Source organism: Chaetodon auriga, chromosome 22 (assembly GCF_051107435.1).
Source record: "Chaetodon auriga isolate fChaAug3 chromosome 22, fChaAug3.hap1, whole genome shotgun sequence".
NCBI classification, from domain to species: Eukaryota; Metazoa; Chordata; class Actinopteri; order Chaetodontiformes; family Chaetodontidae; genus Chaetodon; species Chaetodon auriga.
Window position 1 is genome coordinate 10957723 of NC_135095.1, and position 22903 is coordinate 10980625.

Here is a 22903-nt window from a genome sequence, read left to right on the forward strand (position 1 = left end):
TATGTTGTCAGCCAAAGGCGGCTTTACTGCGACACTGAGGCTTTTTGAGGAAGCCTTGACTGCGGCTCCGAAGTTGATCAAGAAAAGGAAATCCCCCATACTTCGAGCTTCTCTCGGTGTCCTCACACACTCACAGCATCATGTGCAGTCCTATGGTAGCTCTTGCTTCAGCGCACCACCACATCCTTGCTTCATTTTTTCTTTCTTTCTGTCGGTATATTTGCATGCATATGTAAATGTATGTTCTGTCGAGTGGAACGTTATAGTACTGTGTAACTTTCCATCTTTCTGTGGCTAGCTTTGACACAACCTCAATATCCTGTATATACTTCACACACCTACACTGTGTTTATCCATAGGTGTGTTGATGAGTAGTTAATGAGCGGATTACCAGAGCACACAGTTCTGCACTGTGTCACTCTTTATGCAGTACTGTACTATACTTTACTAACGCATACATTCACTGAACGTGCTGGTAGATGATGATGATAGAGAATTAAATGCGTCTTTTTTTTTTACAAGACACTTCCTCTTTTCTGTGGACCCACATTGCTCAACGTCAGCTGCCACACAGAAAAGAAAAGAATGCAATAGAACAGAAAAGAATGCCCTGCTTTATATTGAGGTACATGTCACTCATTGGTGCACATATTAGTCATTATGAAGCACTTGGTATTCTGGGTGACCATATTCTACAAGTACTAGGCCATTAACTCAGAGTTTTCCCTCAATAACCTCCTAATTACTGCTTATGATATTAAGTAAGGAAGGTGTTGTTCGTGAATTATGATCTTGAAAACCTAACACAAACCCCCCACAATGAAGCATGAGTGTTTTATAATGACTAATGAGTTCACGTCCACCTTGAATCCACAAACCCACATTAATCTCCAAGTACCTGCTAGTTATCTGAGATAGCTCTGAGCATGTTGTTAGTTTTATAAATCCTGCCATCTAGTGGTAGAATTCTAAGCTTGAGAAAATGAGCAGAAACTCCCTTTTAGTTTTGCTCATGTACCAAATAAATTCAGCAAAAGTTCATTTCATCATCTTACTTTCATCATTTCTTGTTAGACAGAGAATAATTTAAACTTGGATGTCCAAATGTCTGGAAGTTGTCTGACCGGTATGATGAAATTCTTGCCTTTTCATCATTTGAACCACAGTTTTTAAAACTTCAGTTTAAGGCAGCACTGGTTTGTTTTTATCTAAAGCAAATAGGCCTGTACTTTAACATTCAAACAACTTGTAATTTAGCTTAAAGGCTAAATATTTTGGCATGCAAATGAGAGTTTCTCCCTCCCAGTCTTTATCGCTGTGAATGTACAAATCTGGCCTTGAGTTTGGTGTCTTAATTACAGCGTCTCTGTAACATTTTGGGCTCTGTGGGATGAAGATGTCTGATTAAAGAACATCAAAAGTCCGTCTCAGTGCATAATATGCATTCAATGAAAAGCTCTTTCTGCCATTAACTGAGCTCACTCTCTCTTCCCCTCTCTCTCTTTCTGTCTTTAGTTCCCAGGCAGAAGGTGATGTAAAGGAGGAGATACTCCAGCCCCCGGAGCCTCACCCCGTACCCCCCATTCTGACCCCGTCTCCCCCTTCAGCCTTCCCCACCGTCACCAACGTACGGCAGGACAACGACCGCTACCACCCCAAACCGGTCATACACGTCCTGGCTACCACACAGGCACAGGTGAGCATCTGCAGCAAATGTTAATCCAGAAGTAGTTTGTGTCCGCTTCTATGCTTCTGTTAGAGACAATGTTAGAGTTTGTTCTTATTTTGTGAGCAGTTACTGAAAATATGGTGGGTGTTTATGAACATTGTATTTTGAGATGACTTGCCCTGTTCACACTACAGGGCACACTACGATTCCCTTTCAGATACATGGAAGATTTCTTCTGTTTTCGAGGTGATGTTTCATCTTTTCATTTCCTTCTCTCAGAATAAAGAAGTGGATAAGCAGCAGAACCAGTCAGAGCCCAGTCCAAACAAGCAGACGAGTCCCTCAGAGCAGAAAGACCAAGATCTACTCAGTCAAAAACAGCAGACTCAGGTCTCAAATCTCGATCTCAACGAGAACTACAACAACAAATTGTCTTCAGCGTCGACAAAGTCAGAATCGAGCCAAAGCCAGACTCCGACGTCGCCCCTCTCCCCAGTTGTTGAATGTTCTGGTGCTCGGATTGAGAGGAAGCTGAGCATCGAGATCAAAAAGGTGCCGTTACAGGAAGGACCTCGTAGTTTTGACACTTCCTCCTCCATGGGAGTAGCAGGCGGAGTCAGCAGCAGTTCAGGCAATAGCTCGGCAATGCTGCAACGAAGCCACGCCTTCAAAGCCCGTACTGGCCAATCCCTGCTGACGTCGAGCTCCTCGCTGTCAGAGGACTCGGGCACGGAGGGAGGAGGAGGAGCAGGATGTGGGGAGGCAGATGGAGGCGTCCTACCCAGACCAAACCACCTCCCTGTGAAGAGCGAGAAGGGGGAGACACCGGGAGGAGAGAAAGCGGAGGCGAAGGCTGGGCATGCAGCGTGGGCTCAGGCCTGCAACAGCCCAGACAAACAGTTCCCCAAAACCTCCTCCTCTTCCTCCTCCTCAGACCGCGTCGGCCCATCCTCCTCCTCTTCCTCCCACCTCTCTTCCTCCTCCTCCTCCTCCTCTTCCTCCACTCCCGTTAGGACTGCCCTGAGTTTCACCAACCCCCTGCACTCCGACAACTCGGACGAGGAGGGAGACGGGGAGATGTCCGGAGGAAAGGAGGGTTATCGTACTACCGTGTCCACCGCGACGGCCATGGTATCCGCATCCCCTCACCATGGAGAGCAGCAGCCGGTCCGTAAGGTGCTGCCCATGTCGATCGCAGGGCAGAGCTCTCCGTCACCCACTGCAACCACAGCAAGTATGTCAATCAGCTGCTTTTATTTAATGAGCCAAACTAATTCCTTTAACTAACTGGCTGCTTTCCTGACAGAAGCAATTAACAGCTATGAAGTCTGATAAATAGACATCTGGATTAACCACAGTACCAGTCGAACGCTTGGACACACCTTCTCATTCAGTGTTCTTTCTTTATTTTTATTGTTTTCTATGCTATTGATTAAAAAAAGACATCAGAACTATGAAAGAACACACATGAAATGATGCAGTAAGCAAAAAGGTACATTTTAGAAATATATTTTAGATTCACTAAAGTAGACAGCTTTCACTTTGATAGCAGCTTTTACACTGTTGGCCTTCTCTTCATGAGGTGTCTACCTGCGATGTCTTTGGGTCATTGTACTGTTGAAAAACAAATGATGGTCCACTGATGGGCCTCAGAATGCTGTGGTAACCACGCTGGTTAAGTGAGCCTTGAATTTTTAATGAATCGCCAACAGTGTCACTGGAAGACTACCCCCACACCTTCACAGCTCCTCCTCCAGGCTTCATGGTGGGAACCACACATGTGGATATCATCCGTTCACTTTCGCCTCTCAGATTTGGACTCATCAGACCAAAGTGCAGATTTCCTCTGGTCTGATGTCCGTTCCTTTTGTTTCTTGGCCTAAGCAGTTCTCCTATTGCTGTTGGTCTCCCTCAATAGTGATTTCTTTACAATAATTGGACCAATGAAGGCGTCTGCTGATTGAACTCTTTGAAGCATTTATGTGCACCCTGACCTGTGTTTAGTTGGCGATTTCTGAGGCTGGTAACCGTAATGAACCTGTCCTCTGCAACACAGGTAACTCTTGGTCTTCCTGTCCTGGGGTGGTATTTGATGGTTTTTGCAAGTGCACTTGAAGATACATTCACAGTTTTAAGACTTCATGTCTATATGTATGTTCATAGTTTTGATGGATTTGGTATGAATCGACAATGTAGAAAATGATAAAAATGAAGACACTGATTGAGAAGGTATGTTCAGATTTTGACTGGTTCTGTAACTAAATCAGGTTTAGACAACTCTGAAGTTCATTTTAGCTCGTTTTTGGGTCTGCTTCTTCTTACTAAACTCCTGTAAATGCACTGAGAGTAGTTCTGACAACCTGTGTTTACCATCCACACACACACTTAAGCTCAGGGAAACCTCACAGTCATTTTCTGGGTCAATAAGGAGACACATCTCAGACAGACCACATGCTAATGACATGTGTCTGTCACCACACACACACACACACACACACACACACACGCACACACACACTTTGTTATAGTGTTTTAACTGCTGGGTAAAGACAGAGGCAGGGAGAGACAAACAGGAGACATGGAAGAGAGGAAGGACAAGAAAAACACAAACAAACAGTGCGATAGTTCCAGTCTCATATGAAGCATGGCTGTATGACTAATTGGTTGGTTTGCGAGGAATGCTGCAAATGTTAACAGGCAAACATCTGTCAAAACAACCCCACTCTCTCTCTTTCAGCTTGTGTGTGTTTGTCTAAGTGAGTGGATTTGGGAACGAGAGGGAGAGCGAGTGAAATCCTGTTTTTGTGTGTTTGTGTTTGGGTGCAGTTATGTGTGTCTGTGTGTGCGCGCAGAGAACCATGCGTGCATGTTGGATGGTGAAGGATCAACACTGCATGATGCTGATAAATACACATTCGCCAACTCTGCGTGCACGTTGGGTTGAACAGAGCAGCGTCACACGCGTTTGTGCATCGGTATGGCCTCACTGTCATGATTGAGATGTGGTTTTAATCTTCTGGGGACTGAGATTGCTCCTTCTTCTGTGTTGATTTCAAAATCACGAGATTCTGAAATCTGATTCTTGCTGTGATCGGCGCTGACATGGAATGCGGAATGGTTTGACCTGGACTTTGGCTTGGAACGGTTTTGATCTTGAATGGGTTCAACGCTTGACGAATTAAGACTTAACTGCATTTTTAAATATTTGGATTTCACTATTAGGGTGCATGATATGAATCAATTACAAGATACAGATAGATAAGAAATAAATTGTTTATTGATACTCTCCGTAAATTGTATAGTCTGACCAAGACTGGATTTTTGAAGCCAGTACTGACGTTGATATTTATTTATAATGGCAAAGACATACACTGACACTGATATATCTACAATAATGTAATGCCAGCCTGGCATAATATTTAGTCCAAGACAGGAAGTTATTGCAATACGATTCCTGATGATTTCTAGTGGTCAGCTGCAGCAGTTTACCTGACTTCAGTCCCAACTGAACTGTCCTGGTAATGTAAATAGCCAAGATGCTGCTCCAGATTAAAACCCAACACAGAGAATGCTGTACCGCTTGCTTCAGGAACCACACAAGAAGTAGTGTATTACATTGACCTGCCATTGTTAGTTTCTCATTCATACAACCCGATTCCAAGAAAGCTGGGACACTTTGTAAAACGTAAATAAAACAGAATGTGATAACTTCCCAATCCTTTTTGACAAATACGCAGTTGAAAACAGTACAAAGACAGTATCAACTTCATTGATTTCTGTAAATATCTGCTTAGTGTGAATTTGATGCAGCAACATGTTTCAATCAAGTTGGGACCGGAGCAACTAAAGACTGGGAAAGATGTGGAATGCCCCAAAAACACCTGTTTGGAACATTCCACAGGTAAACAGGTTCAATGGTAACAGGTGATAGTATCATGATTGGGTATGAAAGGGGCATTCTGGAAAGGCTCAGTCATTCACAAGCGAGGATGGAGTGAGTTCACCACTTTGTGAACACATGATTGGATAAAGGATATTACTACATGGAGTCAGGAAACTGTTGTCTGTAAACACAGTGTGTTTGCAAATGAATGCATTCTGTTTTTATTTACTTTTTAAACAGCGTCCCAACTTTTTTGGAAAATTGGGGTTTTACTGAGGAACTCAAAGCCACAAGACAAACAAAGTAATGCGTTCCTGTTGAATAATCAAATGACATTCAAGTGTTATGGTCGCCATTTAAACATCTGTCATCATGCACTCCTGAAGTACTTCCAATGTTTAAAGTGAAATGCAGAAATATTTGCCTCTCAGTCCTGAAGTGGACTGTTTTGCGTTCTGGTCTGCTTGGCTTTCTGGCACATTATTTATTTGGGCTGCTGTCGTGCTTTCTTATTGGTTATGAAACGCTGATGGCTGCTTGTTTGATTGGTTGCAAGAATCTAATGACTGCTTGAGGAGTTGATTGAGCAAATTGCTGCTTTGTGGTTGGTCAAGAGGAAGCTGGTGGCTGCTTATTTTGCTGGTTGCATCATCATCGAATCAATCCATTTATATTGCACATTGTTTAAAGGTTCAAAAGGATTTACAAGTCATTGACAAACAATTAGAAGGCATTTAAAAGTGGGGAACCAATGCATGCAGCTTGAGGTAAATGTTGCAATTAAAAATGTTAAACATTACAAACATGCATAGGTAGAAGATTCAAATTTCATGATGAATAAAGTTCTCCATCTCCCGTCTGAAACTCTAAGAAATTCCACTCTTGTCATACTGAAACTTTTTAGGCCGGTTCAGCTTCTCTTTGAAACACATCGAGTCAAAGCAGAAGCAGGTGAACTTTCATGAGTTCGCTCTGTTGGTAGCAGCAGCTCTGACTGTGAGTGATTAACTGCCTCAAACCATCTTTTTTTAATCCTATAATTTTGTCTTTGAAGCTGGAGTTTGTAATTGCATCGTTAACAGCACTTAACTTAAATCAGGAACAGCAATATCAGGTTGTCTTCATTGGCTCTGGCCCTCATCGCTCATGGTGACTCTAACCTGCTGTACGATCACCTAATGTTTTCCTGAAAACGGTGCAAGGCAAAGATGAACTAGCATCTAACTGCGGCCTTCATTAAGACCGATTTCGCACTAATCCAGGCTGATTTATGGGCTTTCCTAGGGCAGTCTTAAATGCAGTAGGAAGAACACTCAGCTTCAAATGAGTAATTCCCAGTGGTTAGGACCTCTTTAGACATGCAGTTCCAAATGGTTTTATAGAAAGAGGGAGCCGTCGGGACAGAAGATGTTTTGATTCCTAGCAATTTGAGTACCCAGTACTGTGAGATGACACCAAGTCCATCACAGATGATATACACTCAGTTGCCGGTTTATTAGGTACACCCAACCAACTCTAATGCAGTTGAGTCTAACTCTATCACCTAATCAGATACAACCATCACAGTGTGAGTGACTGGCTCCCCCTGCACATGAAAGGGAGGCTTCCTTGAGAGTCCAACCAGGTCTCAGTGGGAAAGACACACTCAGGGTCTGTAATAAGGTCATTAATACAAAATAACTTCTTGGATATTGCCCTTAAATTAAAAAGAGCCATACTTATCTTAGTTGTACAGCGGATTAAAAGAAGCTTTCTATCGAGAAGAACAGGCCTCATAAGCATTCTGCTGTCAGTATCACTAAACAGTCATACTCACAGTCAGCATCCTCATGTTCTTCTTCTTGTTAATATTGTAGTCACAGCCCGAATCGGACATTGTGGATATTGATCTCTGCCATGCCAGTAACTTAACCAGACCAGTGCAAAAAGGCTGGATTTATATTCGCTGTGTGAAGCAAGGCTGCCCAGCTCTTTCACCCCACGTGAATTAGTATTTATCATTCCATCTACAGATTTCCTTTCACAGCAGTTACGTGTCAGATGTAGTCCTGAAACTGACAGAGACAAATCGCTGTTAATTCGTAGCTTCAGTGCTGATACAGTTCTCAGTGTTCAGCATGTGCAGATCCATCTGTTACAGATACCCTGACTGATACTTTTAATTACATGAGGTTAGAGGCAATAAACACTCTCCGCTGTGAGTCTGTGGTTCCTCACAATCAATGAAAAGGATGATGGAAATCCAGATCGGCATGCCTCGTGTCTGAGTGCATCTTTTACTATTCAGAGGGCTTTATTGGCATATTCAGATACAGCACTGCCAAAGCAATGCTTCTGACATTAACTTAAGATGTATTCAGAGCGTTGTTAATGAATAAAAGTGAATAAAAGAATGAAAAGAGTGCTTTTGAAACATCACTGCAATAAGAAAAAAATGAAATGAGTTTCAGTTTTGCATGTGTGTTTTTAAATAATAAGACATGAAAATAATCATACAACGTTTGCTTTTTGATCCTGACAAATTTCTGAGTAAATACATAAATCTCTGCCATGCATTGGCTTCTCCACTCAATGAGGTGCTCTGCACTTTAATCATCTCTGAAACAAATGGATACATCCTGTTATAATGTCGTTTTAAACAACGGTATATCAGAAATCATGATATTAAACTAGCTGTGAGAGGTGACTGAGCAGATTTACTCACATCAGAGCTTCTTTGTGGACCTAAAGTGCCGCCATCTTTAAAGAAGGAATCAAGGAAGCACTTGAGCTTTTCTCTGCATTGTTTACATTTGACTGCCGACTGCCTCTCTTGTCTCTCTTCTCGGCCACTTATTAACGTTGCTTCTCATGTGACCTCTGACCTTTTTAACCCAGACTGCTGGGACAGCGATGACTCCCCTCCCCCCCTCCCTGCGAGAACCCCTGAGTCCTTCATACTGGCCACAGGTGCGTTTGCATTGGTCAAGATTCACAGGTGTGTTTGCTGTGGATTCACTGGGCCCCCTCCTGGATTCATGCTCTGGTGTGTTGTTTTTATGGCCAGTCAAGAAGTTGGTGGATCAATGAATATGTGCAATGGGTAATGGGTGCCACTAATAGTACTGATAGTAGTGTGATTGAAACCTCGGCCACCCTGTTGCCTTCCACCGTTTTCCTTTTACCTGTACAGTGTTCTGACATTAGAAGGGGAGGACACTAAAATAGTAGCACATGAGATGAAAAGGAGTTAAAACACCTTCACTGTTTTGCCAAAAGGGAGCAAATTTGTTTTGTGAGAAGCTCTGTCAGGTTCATAACACTAGGGGGCAGCATTGGCACTGTTTCAGCCCTGCAGTGGTTTTGGAACGCCAATCTTTGAAAGAGAATATGGCCTGTGTCTCAATCCTTTCTACCTGCATATAATTGACAAAATAAAGGATACTCAACAAGCTAACAAGCTAGCAACTGGGTGGTGGCGGCACAGCTCAGAAATTATTACATTTTTTGAAAATCCTTTTCCTGTCACTTCCTGTTGATATAAAACAGCTGATTTCTCAGAAAACATTAGTATGTAGTACACTCTGTATACAGTTTGTGTGTAGTTTGGAATTGGACGCAGCAACAGTTAATTGCTTTTGTAGTTGTTTAGAAAATGCATACAGACTTGGAAATGTATTAATTGCACAGCGACACGGCAGGAAGTGAGACCAGCGTCTTGAGGCTTTAATGTCATATCTTAACCTCACTGTCATCATCTGTTCACGATCAGAGACTTGTGGGCGGTGGCTCAGGTGAGCTCAAGGCTTTAGAGCACCAAGTGTCCTCACTGTGAGGCTGAAGTATGGAGGGAAAGGGTGGTTTAATGGAGGTGATGAACGAGGAAGAACAATGAGAGATACAGTGAAAGAAAGTGAGTCTGAAAGGGACGTAAAGTGTGTGATGGTGTGGGAACGTGTGTGGATTTTGCTGAAAGTTTTTGTTCGTTTCTCATCAGCCGTTCCTTTGTTAAACTCTCTCCCTCTGTTGCCCTCTCTGTCAGACCCTCTGGAGATGAAAACGTCAGCCTCAGCTGAATGGAGCGGCTCACATAAAGGTGTGTGTCTGTTTATCTGTGTGCGGACGAGCATTTGTTTCCCCGCGTGTCCGTGCTTAATGCGTCGTCACAGCAGTTAGCCAGCAGAGCAGAGCAGGAAACAGCCCTTCACTGTTTTACAAATTAGCCTGCACACGATAAGACTGACAGCATTTGTCAAAAGGGCAGCTGTGAGAGCAGGAGAGCGAGTAATAACGAGAAAGAAAGAGATACAGAAAGAGAGAAAAGGGGAAAAAGATAAAAACGTGTCTGCAGAGAGACGAAATGAAAAATGCTGATCCACGCTGAGTGATGATGGTTACTGCCAATTTACCGCCTCAGTAGTTTCAGCGCGTGTGAGTTTGAGACAGACAAAATAATCGAAAAGGGAATAACCGTTAACTTGAATTCTGTAATGATTGTTTTTTACTAGCTACGAATAAAACTCAACAGGAGCATTTACAAAGAACGAACAGTCTCTGGTTTCATTGACGCTCCTGCTGATGGCAGAACTTTAAATATCATGAGCGATGAACATGCAAACGCAAGTTCATCAGCGGAAGTTGTTATTTTTTGAACAGTTGTAAAATTTCACTCATGCTAATGTGTATATTCCTCTTATATATGTGGGCGTCATGTGGCGAGTATAGCCTGAGGGCTTCTTGTGCTAAATCAGCCAGCTGCTGCAAATCTGTGATAATAATACACAAAGAGATTTGATCCAGTGTTAAAGATTTTCAGTAAGGCTTCAAGTTAAATGCTAATAATAAGATACTGCTGCTATAATACATAGGTAATAGTTACAATTTTTACAAATATAAGACCTCTCTTAGTGAAGCTAATGTAGTTTAAATAGGTCTTATATCACTAAAGCTATTATACAACACCACTGATATCCACACAGTGCTTCCAGCCCATTAATCTGTGTGTGTGTTTGCCTGTGTGTAGATGTGTCAGAGTGCGTTAAGAAGACATCTCCAGCTGACCCTGCATCTGCTGGCACCACAGCAACAGACAGCAAGGCAGACCTGGGTGGGTAAGTCTGCTGTCTTCCCTCTTCATGTTCACAGTCATGTGTTCACAAACTGGTGAATATATTGTCTTTGTACTGCTTTCAGTTGAGGATTATCAAATCATCACATTCTGTTTTCTGTATGTTTCACACACTTTTTTTGGACTTGGGATTGTATTATTTGCTCAAGTAATGATTTTCTTTTTTTTTTTTTTTAGTCTTTGTGCAGAAAACTTGCTGACAAACATGGTTTCTAGGACTGTCATCATTTCTGTGATGTGTGGCACTGCTTGTGCTGATTGGAAACTTAGCTCCAGGCTACATGCGCAGAAAATGTTTGATGGTTTTGAGACCAGGCTCGAATTGGAGGCACGCTTTCCTCCGCAGGCAGAAATTTCAGGATGTGTTTTATTAAGTTTGAAGCAAAGCAAACCCAGCTAAGAACTTCTTCTCCCCTCTTGTGTCAGGGTTCGGTAACCGCTGCATTCAGCCCAAAGGCCCTCGGGAACCCCCCCTGGAGTGGACATGATGGAACGATCCATCTGCCCGTACACCAACAGCGTTGTCAGGAGATGGACTCTACCGATCTCACCTGGCTGGTCCAAAAACCAAGTTGATAGATGCTACACAGACTGACAGCACAATTTTACATAGAAACACCTTCTGTGTAACTCTGTGCCAACACCTTCTCCAGACTGAGCTCCTCCTCTTCCTCCTCCTCCTCCGCCTCAGTCCTTCCTTCAAAGTGCCACTGTGCAAAGCAGAAGAACACTTACCAGTCAAGTGACTTTCCCATTTTAGAACAAAGCCCTCGTTTCCCTGCTCAGCTTGCTGATGTTAGAGGTTTTGACTTCTCTAGACGCTGACCTGGGATCAGTCTGGTTGTTTTCCTGTTAATGGTTAAAGGATAATTCCTGTTTTTCTCCTGTTTTTTGGTGACTTGAGAGTAGATTAAGATTGTTTTTCCTCTCTGAGCTGTAGACACATCATGGAAATTTGTCCATTCTGAGGCGAAACGGGAGAAGGATGTAGGTGTATATGTTAAATACGAAATGTTAAATTATCAGGAAGAACATTTTCTTTCGTACCAAATGAAACAAAGTTGTTGGGTTTCTTTTTTTGAAATCATAAATCAGGAATTATCTTTAATCAGCAAAGCTACTGTGGGAAGCTGATTCCTGAGGTTTAACTCAACTCCCAGAAGGTGTCTGCTTCCTCCTACTGAATGAACAACAATCTTCAAAGCTAGATAATCTGTAACCCATGATGCAACCTTTTCTGTTGGGTATGTACAGGTTGCCAGGGTGCTCTCTCTCTGTCTGTCTCTCTCTCTCTTTCTGTGTGCTGGTGCTACATTACAAAGGATCAACATAGAAACAGAAGCCGTCGAGCACCTGTGTTCGCTGCAGTCACGTCAGCTCTCGTACTTTATGTTTCTATGCTGACCTCCCTGTTTACTGGAGTCACAGACCGACAGTTTGGCCATTGCAGCAGTCAGTGGGAGCCTGTGGATGTTTATGATGTTGTTTTAGGAGGGAGTTAAGAGGTTTCACACCGCTCTCCTGTTTGTATGCTAAATGTGGATCTGGAACCAGAAGCATCGTAGCTTAGCTTAGCATAAAGACTGGAAACAGATAGCTTGGCTCTGTCCAGCGATGACAGAATCCACCTACCAGCAGCTGGAAAGCTTATCAGTGACTTTTGAATTGAATGTTAATCGGTACAAAAACCAGAGGAAATAACAAGTTTTGCTAGAGCTGGACGCCATGCAAACACAAAACAAAAGCAGTGACATTTGGCACATAAACCCCCCACAGTAACATTTGTTTTTACTGTTGGTTTTTGCACTGATTAAAAAAAATGAGATGAAGTGCTAGCTGTTGAGGTGTGGGTACGCGGACTTCACCACCTTTGGACACAGCTGGGCTAGCTGCCTCCCCCCCGTTTCCAGTCTTTATGCTGAGCTAAACTAACCAGCGGCTTGCAGCTCCATCACGTATAGCCATGAAAGCGACTTCAGCCTTCTCACCCAACTCTCGGCAAGAAACCAAACAAGCAATATTTCAAACTGTTCCTTTCGTACCAGTGGACATTAATGATCACGTTGACATCGTTAGAAAGCAAAGCCGAATGCAGAGATACAGAAAGTTGAAAAGCAAAAGGCAGAATCATTTGGTGAGATGGTGTAAGTAGTTGTCAGGACGGATTTTGTAGGATTTTATTGATTGAACAACTTTAGAAAAACAGTCTGTGTTGACCTTGAAACACATCAGTAATGGCCAAACTCATCATCTCTGTGACTCTGGCTCTCACTGCTGGGACCATGAGCCTGCCTTAGTCTGCCTCTCAGAGAAGACAGCCTCCTTGAATTGGCTTCTCTCTTCAGTTCCCGTCTCTCTCTCTCTCTCTCTCTCTCTCTCTCTCTCTCTCTCTCTCTCTCTCTCTCTCTCTCTCTCTCTCTCCTCTCTGTGTGTGTGTGTGTGTGTGTGTGTGTGTGTGTGTGTGTGTTTGGCTCCTCTTCTTTACTTGGGACTCAAATTTGCTGTTTATTTCCTTGTTCTTCTCTCGTTTTTTTAAATTCCCGTTCTTGTACCCTTCCTTTTCTTCTCTCTCGCCCTGAGATGAACAACCCCGCAAGTCAGTTTACTCACAACAAACCTCAGTGTTTCGTAGCAGGAAATGCTCCACATCACCTGCAACTCCTTCGGGATTTGACAGATTAATATCAAGTCTGGCTTCCCAAAACTTGTCTACAAATCGGGCTTGTATGCCTCATTCCTCATCTGACAGCCGAGTCAATGAAAAAGACTGAAAATCATACTGTACCTACTTCTGTATGTGTGAGACAAAGATCCAACAAGACAACAGCAGCTGGGGACCCAGTACTACTGTTTTCTCCTGATTTTCCTCGTTCTCTGCTAACTTCTCCTTCATTAGCTACCATAACTACACAGTATATGCATTGTTTTATAAAGATAAAGAACTGTACAGGGCAGTTTAGGTATATAATATTTCAGATTGTTTTTGTTATCTCTTAAATATTCTTATTAACAGAAGATGTAAGAAAGTCAGTGCATGATGATGATGATGATGATGATGATGATGATGATGATGATGATGATGATTCCTCCCCTACACGATGTTTCCATTTTCAGACTGTAAATTATTCTGCTCCCCTTTTGTTTTTGCTTCTGGCAAATATTTCAGGGTTTTGTTTTTATTTTTTTATTTTTATGTTTGACTTCTATGCTTAAAAAGATTCAACTTTTTTTTTTTTTTTTTTTTTGAATTGTTTTAATTGGTCGGCAGAGTAAAAGCATCGAGTAAAGCCCCCCTTTCAGATAGCTACGGCGGGCTTCGAATAAGATTGTAATAATAATATTAATGATGATAATAATAATAATGGTCGTTTTTTTGTAAATGGTATTTTAAAAGTTATTTTTGTATACGCGGTTGTTTGTTGCGTCACAAGTCCACAGCTCCCTGCCCAGACCTCCACCTCTCTCTCATCCTCTCACTCTCTCTCTCTGTCTTTTTATTTTTCGCCCAGTTTCTTTACGCTTTGTGACTTTTTTCCTCTAAGCGTGCTCCTTTAATGTTAAACATGCAGCAGAGATGGATCTCCCGCTCTGGACAAGGAGCATCTCATTATTTTTCTCCTCTTTTGCTTCCTTCATACTTCCCCTGCTGTTCTCTCTCTCATCCCTCCTCCTCCGCCCTCGTCTCTGCTCCTTTTTCGTTTTTAAAAGGCCGTCGTTTTCAACGCGTCTGTAGGCCAGTGATCAGTTCACTTTAGAAAAGCATCTCTGACATGTCGGTGCTTCCAGGAGCAAAATTTGCCAGGAAGCTAACAGACGTGTTGAGAAACGGTCTTTTAAACTTTTTCCATTTATTTCTGTTTATCCAGCACATAGCCGTCTACCTGCCTATAACCCCGTCACGTGCACACAAGCCTCGATCTCAGAAAAGAGCCCACCTGTGCCTTTAAGTGAGAGCCCGCCCTCCCCGTTTCCCCTCTCTCCTCCAATCATCATTAGCGGCGTGAGCGATGTGATTCGCTGCTGCTTGCTCATTGCCTCCTGTGGGACTCTCGTTCAGCCCCCCTCACCCTCACCCTCCCCCTCACACACACACAAACACACACACACACACACACCCCAAAATGTTTGTATGTTGCAGAAATCAATCAGTAAAAATGAACATTAAGTAAAGACGCGCCCCTTTGTTTTTATTCGCTAAAGATGATGTAACGAAAAAACGTGTGTGCCCAGGTTGTGTTTGATGGAGTGTGTGTACATACAGACAATTTAATTTACAATACAGAACCGTTAAGTGGTTAATAAATCACTCTGACTTGTCTCAAGAAATGAAATAATTTGTGTCTCCTACTGGCTAACAGCTCGGCACATTTAATCCAATAATGTCAATCATCTTGTGGGTGTGTGTTTGTGTGTGTGTGTGTGTGTGTGTGTGTTCTTACTGGGGGTCACAGCAGGAGATCCTCTCTCACACCTGGAAGATCCGCCGAGACGAATGTACACACACACACGTACTAATATGGCGATTAATTAATCACGGCAGGTGGTGTAAACACAGTCGCTCGCCGTCTTGCACAAAGACCTTGAGGGTTTCACATTTGTATTCACCTTACACACATAGAGAGGCACAGCAGGTGGGAAGGCATACTGTGATTATTTGCTCCTGTTCACATGTAGACAATGTTCATTTCAGATGAATTATACAGTACATTATGATACAGTTAAACTGTTGCAGCGGAGGTAGCCATGTCTTTGGTGTCACGTCAGGCCTCTTTGGTTATAATCACTGATAAAAGCACCTGTTCGAGCAATAGGATCTAAAAACCTGCAATACCTGAATCATCAGTTTGCTTTCATCTTTACTATCTTTAATACACTTATTAACCCTTTAGCTCATCCTCTAGGGCACATCACGCTTATTTCACTGCACGTTTTGAGAAATTCTTGCCAAATAAATGCTTGAATCTTGAAATCTGCCACTGCAGTTACACAATCTTTCAAATCTGAAACTGCAGCGATTTCCCAAATAATTCTAGGAGGCCGTAATCAAACCTATGATAGCAACGCTTTTCGACATATTTGGCATTTAAGCTTGTCCCTTGATAAACATAAATCAGGAGATTGCTCAACTAAACTATCAACCCTGGACTTTCATAACTTTGAGCCAAAATGGTTTTATTACTAAATACTCTATTACGCTGCTTTATAATACTCATATAAATGAATGCATGAATAGAAACTACAGTTGTTAAAGACACACATGCTGCATCATAAGAATCTAGTACACTCATGACACAGGCCTCACCACTTCCTCCCTCACCTGATAATCAATACAGTGTTTATGTTTCCTCTGTGTCGCACACTTACACTCACAGCAGCAAAATATGAATACACACTCTGTTTCACTCTCTCTCTCTCTGCCTGCTTTGTATAAATTAAGCCAGGTTTCTATCTTAACTGGGTCACCTCAGTTTTCCCATGGAGCAGTTTAACATGTTATGTAATGGCTTATTTATATAGCCAATCAGTGTTCAGTGTATGTGAGCGGTAGCAGCAGGCTGCACAGCCATCTGAAGAAAGTGAACTGTGTCAGCTCTGTTTTAAAGCCTGGAATGTGCAGTATAATGTGTTCGACCTGATTATTTTTAGGTGTATTAGTCACATACAGGATGCTGGAAGAATTTTGACTTGCTCGCTCTTACTCAGTGGCGTTCTACTGGACTGGGACCACACGCTCACACACAGACGTCACATTTGCACTTGTGGCTTGCATCATATGCAGTGGTGGCCCTAGACCTTTTTCATAGGGGTGGTCAGGTGTAAATCACCTGAGAAGCTCACTATGCATATGGAAGGGAGAGGATGTGGGTGGCCATGCCCCCTTAGTGGCATCCCTGATCATATGACAGTCTTGTCCCAATGTTTGTGGCCACTTGTAACTTTACACCCCGGCTTGTGCAGCCGCTAATCATATTTAGTATTCACGCCTGGCTGTCACACACAGACAGGGCCTGGTACTGAGAGCCCCGCCAATCCGTCTGAGTGAAGAAAATGTTTTCATCTCAATAAATCAAAGTGTAAACAGCGCCGGAGGACTCATGGCACTGTATAATGATGTGTTCGGTGTGTGATAAACTCATCCAGTTGTGAAGATTAGACGAAAGATGGGAAGTTTATCCCTTTGCTGGGAGCATTTACATTTTAACAAACCCACGTACACACACCACCTCGCTGCCACACGTCCTGTCAGTCAGCTGTGGGCAGCGTGCTGTCCTCTGGGGGTTGTGTTCTGGAGAGGAAATGCCAAAGCAGATTAGGCTAACAGGTGAAAGTGGATGCCCCCCCTTAGACTGGACACCCTGGAGGAAACAGCAGCGGGAAGGACATGAGCTAAAGTGTGAAGTCCACCCCGTGCACCACCTCTCAGCATGTGGGGTTAATGCACTTGAGGATCATTTCCAGCCTCAGCTGAAGCACTGCAGACAGCACGGTGCAACCTAATGAAAGTGAGTAGGATAGAAAGCACTATCGGTTAGGGGTAAAGGTTTATGAATTATTTCTGTCTGTATCATTACAGATGACATTTCTTTGGGTTTTTGACTGTTGGTCAGTCTAAACAAGCAATTTGAAGGCATCACTGACATTTTTTTTCAAAATATTAATTAACACATTAAATGATCATAATGATATCAAGTTGCTCTGCTGGATGATTGCTATAATATTCTGTGGCTTTGCTTGCAGTCTCATTATTTTTAGAAAAAAATAACGCATGCTAAGCTCCGCCCCTAGTTTTTCCCTCTCTGCCTGTCAGTCAAGCCTTAATCCCGCCCCCTCCCTGCTTGCCTGTCAATCAAACGTGTGCCCCGCCCCTTCACTGCCTGCCTGCACGTCGCGCAAAAAAACACAGCAGCGGCGGCCGTTGGGGAAAGAGAGTAAATAGAGAGAGAAGCCTCAAGATGGCTGACTCGCTCGGCTCCGCTCACCTCACCGGAGCTGCTGCTGCTGCTACTGCGGTAGCCCCGGCGGTCGCCTCCGCCAAAAGCCCGCCCGTCAAGCCGACCGAGGCGAAGGGAGCTCCCGACAACCGCTCTCAGTCTTCCCGGGATTTCAACCCGCCGCCGCCCAAGAAGGTCCGAGTCGAGGAGAGGAGCGTTAAACCCAAGAAACTCAGCAGGGAAGGAGGAGTGGGAGGCAACGTTAGCGGCAAAGAGAAACTCCAGCAGCCCACCAAGCAGCAGAGTTACGGCAGCAGCACGGGTTTGTGGAGCTTCAGCCCGGTCAAGACGAGCAGCAACAACCCCCCGGTGCCTGCTCCCGGCGGATCCCAGCCACCGACAAACACACACAAAGTCCTCAAACAGAGCGATTTCTTCCTCCACAAAGCGCCTTCCTCCTCCAAACCCAAGAAACCCAATAAAGACAAGCAGCGGGAGAAGGAGAGAGAGAAGGGAAAAGGAGGCGGAGAGGAGAAAAAGAAACATAAACTGTTGGTGACCTCCGGACCCGGGAGTAATGTTAGCAACAACGGCAACGATATCAGCAGAATTAGTAACTCTTCTGCAGCGAAGAGAGAAAATGGGGAGGTCACGTTGCCACCCAAAGGTAGGCCATCATATTATATTTTGTTTCGTTAAATTCTACTTGAGGCGATTTCATAAAGTTTGACTTGTGTTTATCATAAGAGAGTTCTGCCCTTTTATAGTTTCTTGGCTCATCGTGGATTCAGCCACTTGGGATACGTACATGTGGCTCGCAGTGTGCAGTTGCCTGCCTCCTAATTTGTCTGGACAGTCCCGTTTTTGGACTAGCTGCTGCTGGAAAGGCGCTCGTGAACGTTCAATTGGAACCCGTAGAGTGCTCGAGGGTTGCTCCTATTTCTAACTGGACTGTAAAAAGGAGGTGTACGTCGAGTTGAGTGGCTATAAAGCCTAGTTTAGTCGATGTTTCTGCGGGCTATGGCTGCCAGCTTTCGTCGCTTGTTCACCCGCTCGTGAACCCTCGAGCTCCACAACAGCGTTCCAGGGCAGCAGTCGCGCGACCTGGACGTTACATCCTAACCAGCTGCTCTCGTGCTGCTGCGGAATTGTTACGTAGTTACGTCGTATCGACAAAACACAACCTGTTATATTCATATACGTTTAACGGCAATGCAATAGAGTCGAACTAAGATGTTGTAAACGCCATTAACAAGCTGTTATCCCCATCGTGTCAGCCTGACGATTGATGTAAATTGTTATTCTCTAATACCAGTGCGCATATATGTTTTTGTATTTTCTTTGGAGCCGTGTGTGTGTTAAAACTACACGCTGCTGTCATAACAATATGACAGCCGCCCGCCATTATAGGGTAAGTGTTGTTTTGGTAGAGCACCACGCCCCCCTCTGTAACCTCAGGCTGTGTGGGAAACACAGCTCCACCGCGTTTTGTTACTCCATGTTCCACAGTTATACAGGCAGTGTATGGTGCATTCATCCCACCACCCCATTCACTTGTTTTACCACTGAAACCGTTATTATTACACTGAGGTAATTACACTTGGGTCCCTTTGACAAGTATTACTACCTTCATGAGTCAATGCCTCCACGTTCAGTTTTGTTTTGAGTGTGATCACTGGTGCTGCATGTCATTTAGGAGGGCTGGAGGGGAAAGCAGAAGAGCTGCACTCAAATAGAAGAGTCAGGTCGTCAATCATAAATCATAAGGTTGCTGTAATGCACCCTGAACAGAAAAGACATCCTTTAATTATGCAGAAATATTGAACAATGACCATCTCTTAATGGTTTGATTAATAAACGTTTTACAATATTACAGTAACACCATGTGCAGAAAATGCATTATCTAGTCTAATGATTTCATATTACTGCAATCAGTACACTACTGCTTAATATGATATGTAGATAATGAGTTAAATGCTTATGCATTACATAAAAGACTAAATTTTTTACATCATGAAACAAAGGAATGCTGTATATAATTAACAAATGTACATGTTGATCAGTATCGTTGTACTTTTCCATCATTAGACATGATTGACATTAGGCCACTAATACAATTTGAAATATAATCTGGGATGTCACATTATTTTTTTTCTTTATATATATATATATATATATTCTTTTTTCAGTTACTGAGGCTGACTTACATTGTTATATTCAGTCGACTGATTGAGTTAAAACACTGAATCTACATTTTTTCCTATTTTGTCATTGTCTCACTAGTGGACTGTGTGTTTACCTTTTTTGTTTTTAATGTACATGTTTGTTTTTCTGGGTGTTTTTGTCATCGTCGCACAAAAGCAGTGTTGCGAAATCCCTTTATGTGTGCATTTTAGTTTGCCAGTGAGTGTAAATGTCATTTGTGTGTGGAGTGTTTGGACACCAGCGGGAGCACTGAGTGGACACATGCAAGTGTGTGAGTGCATGATGTCACCCTTTTCCAGTTGGGTAGTTTAAGAGGTCATGACATGCTCTGAACAGCCACTGCAGTCAGTATGAACACTAGGACGAGACTAACCGTTGGCCCGTCGCCCTAGCAGAAACACTGTCTCGTAAACAGGCTGTGTTGGATGTGTTTGCATGCTTTATAAGGATGTCAGATCAGATCGAGGCTGGTGTTTGTCTTCACACAGATCAGAACACAAAAGTGGGATTTAAAAAACAATGGTTGTCTTTTAACTCATTTTATTGAGAATTCCAAAGACTAGAAGTCAGCTATTATAGTTTTATCAGTGGTGAGAAATACATTTTGACATGTGTACTATTGTCATTTTAAAACTGTTGATGCTGTCTGCAGCAGTGTTAAGATTGCTTATGATTTTGGCTGCATCACTTTCATCTCTATATCTGACTGGAAGCATTTAAATGCAGCTGAAAGTGACAGTAAATAATAATACTTCTTCAGCAGTTTCACTGAGGTACTCTTGAGCAAAGCACTGCATCTCTAATTGCTGTAGCAAGCTGTTCAGCGGCCAGCGGTAGGAGACTGTAATTATTCTGAGTAGCTTGAAATTTGAAGATGAAGAAGTGTATGAAAGTGGAGCAGAGTGTTGATGGAAAACATCAGTCCTGAGTGAAATGTTTTCAGGGATTAAAATGCTCCGTTCTGAGCTGCACCTTCCCGTAAAAACTGCTAATAGCGTGTCAGTCTTCTTTCTTGATGCTGTGACAGAGCTGCAGTCAACACAGTCTTAAGATGTCACTGAAGAAACACAATTTGAATTGTGTTTTTGTAAAGTGTTGAATGGCAGGCCGGCCCTGTGGTTAGATATAGTCTTATTCAACAGGATGGCACGAGTTTGACTCCTTGAGGCAGAGAGTAAGTCCTGCCAGCTTCAGGAGCACCACTCTGAGGCCGATTGTGCTCTGACCTTCCTGGAAGGGAATAATTTTCCCCCAGGGGTCAAAAGAGTATCACATCATCGTAGTAATATTGTTAGTGGTGGGTTTGCTGTTGGAGGGAGATCTGAAGGCAGCTGCCAGGGAGCAGTGACCCCTAGTTACATTTGGTATTGAAATAAGAGACATGAGTCTGACTGAAGCCGCATCTCCACCAATGTCAGCGTATACTGTCAGTATAGTACCCTTGAAATCCATATCTACTTAGGCATAGCAGTGCTTCGTGCCTGATGATGGCACTAGATGAAAAGTTAGTGTGTGTCCCAAACTTAATAGTAAGCCACCCAATTGTTGTCAAGTCATATTGCTAAAAACCCAAAAAAGTGTACCTCATGATGGTACCAGAAGAAAAGCCATAGAATCACCAAAGCCATTACAACCCAGCTCCTGGGAATCATCATCATGTCTGTACCAGATTTCATGGCAATCCACAGGGTTTGCACAAGATGCTTGAAGGGCTTGAAGTACTTGAATTTGGCACTCAATAATTTAAGTACTGGAACACCTTGAAGATCAGACTCTTTTAACTTCTGAGAGAACAGAATGATAGATTATTTTCAGGAAATGTGTTACTTGCTACTTACTGTCGCTTGCAAGTTGAGGACAGAAAGTTTTGTTAGCAGGTGTGCTGAAGAGCAGTCTTGACAATTTGAAGTACCACTTGTGTTCCAGCTGCCGCGTGCAGGATAACGGCTAACGGTAAGCTAGTGGTGGAGTGAGTGATTGGCACAAAGCGGGGATAGCTCTTTAAACTGTGAATGTAGCTGCACATGTTTATTATGAGCAGCATTTTGTGGTAAAAATAAATTATGCAGTCCCTGGAGCAAAGACCAGTTCCTGAATTTTGTGTAGACACATTCGCATCACTACAATCTGTAGAATGTAAGTACAGCGTGTACCAGTGTACCACAGAGCACGTCTATCAAGTACATTTACATACAGGAGCAACAGACACATATACCGACCCTGCATGCTGCAGGGGGTTTCCTGCGACTACAATACCAGCTAAGCTTGTATTGCAGTATGAAGTATGGAGATAACGTCAGGACTGACACAAAAAGCAACGCTACTACTATGACTCTGGTTATTTAATTGGCTTCAAATGAGGCTCACTGTTCACACAGTTTCTCCTGACTGCCTGTCAATATTGAATAAGCTAGCATTGCTCCATCCTGTGAGTCTACAAAAGATGCTGCTAGCAACATTAGCCGTGGACTGTGTCAAAATGGTCAAAACTTACAGGTTCTAAGTTTAAAGTCCGTATCGACCCAGCTTCAGTTTTGAAGCGAATCCTGTTTTGTATTTGCCCTCAAAGCAGTCCAAAGTAAAATGATCAGCGCACACATGTAGCCTAAGAGTTTCCCAGTTGTTGTGGAGACATTTCCATCATGTTAATCCACTGGGTCTCCACTTCCTCTGATGGTAGTAGATGAAGAATACATGCAGTGAGGACCAACATCTCCAAGCTGCTAACAAGAACCACCAGTGGAACTTCTGTCTGGCTACAACTCAAAAGATCACAGATTCATTTTGTATATATTTTCCAGCTGTTGTGATCATGGTCTGATGGATATTGACAGTAATTCTTCTTCTCATTATCCATTTTGAACAGAATAATCCTGAAATTGACAGTCGTCAGTCAGTCTGTAGAGGCTAAGTCAGAGATTATTGCTTACAACATAAAGCTGATTTAATATTCTTCGATCAAGTGGTCTATTGTTATGGACCTTTCAAAATAAACAGCGTAATTGAAAAATAATGAAGCGGAGGCTTGTTGGCAACAGTGCTGGATACTGTCTGTTTTCCCCCTACAATCCACTCACAGCGTATAATGTTCAGCCAGAGACTTGGAT

At 43.0% G+C, this 22903-nt stretch overlaps 2 protein-coding genes across 4 annotated transcripts in view; both read left to right on the forward strand.

Annotated features, from left to right (window-relative positions):
• The window catches only part of ptpn12 (protein tyrosine phosphatase non-receptor type 12), a 43372-nt gene extending 28543 nt beyond the window's left edge, over positions 1 to 14829 (forward strand). Inside the window, exons 13-18 of one of the 3 annotated variants that reach the window (XM_076721917.1) lie at positions 1516 to 1696; positions 1949 to 2903; positions 8430 to 8501; positions 9574 to 9627; positions 10555 to 10638; positions 11086 to 11278. In XM_076721917.1, the coding sequence (XP_076578032.1) occupies positions 1516 to 1696; positions 1949 to 2903; positions 8430 to 8501; positions 9574 to 9627; positions 10555 to 10638; positions 11086 to 11147 (1408 nt within the window). In that variant the 3' untranslated portion in view covers positions 11148 to 11278. Of the gene's footprint in view, positions 1 to 1515; positions 1697 to 1948; positions 2904 to 8429; positions 8502 to 9573; positions 9628 to 10554; positions 10643 to 11085 lie in introns of all 3 variants that reach the window. The other 2 variants (XM_076721918.1, XM_076721919.1) reach the window with 2 other exon arrangements.
• A 2706-nt stretch (positions 14830 to 17535) lies between these two features.
• Positions 17536 to 22903, forward strand: part of LOC143314924 (uncharacterized) — a 34135-nt gene continuing 28767 nt past the window's right edge. The window contains exon 1 of the mRNA XM_076722264.1: positions 17536 to 18258. Coding sequence (XP_076578379.1) covers positions 17613 to 18258 — 646 coding nt within the window. The 5' untranslated portion in view covers positions 17536 to 17612. The remainder of the gene's footprint in view (positions 18259 to 22903) is intronic.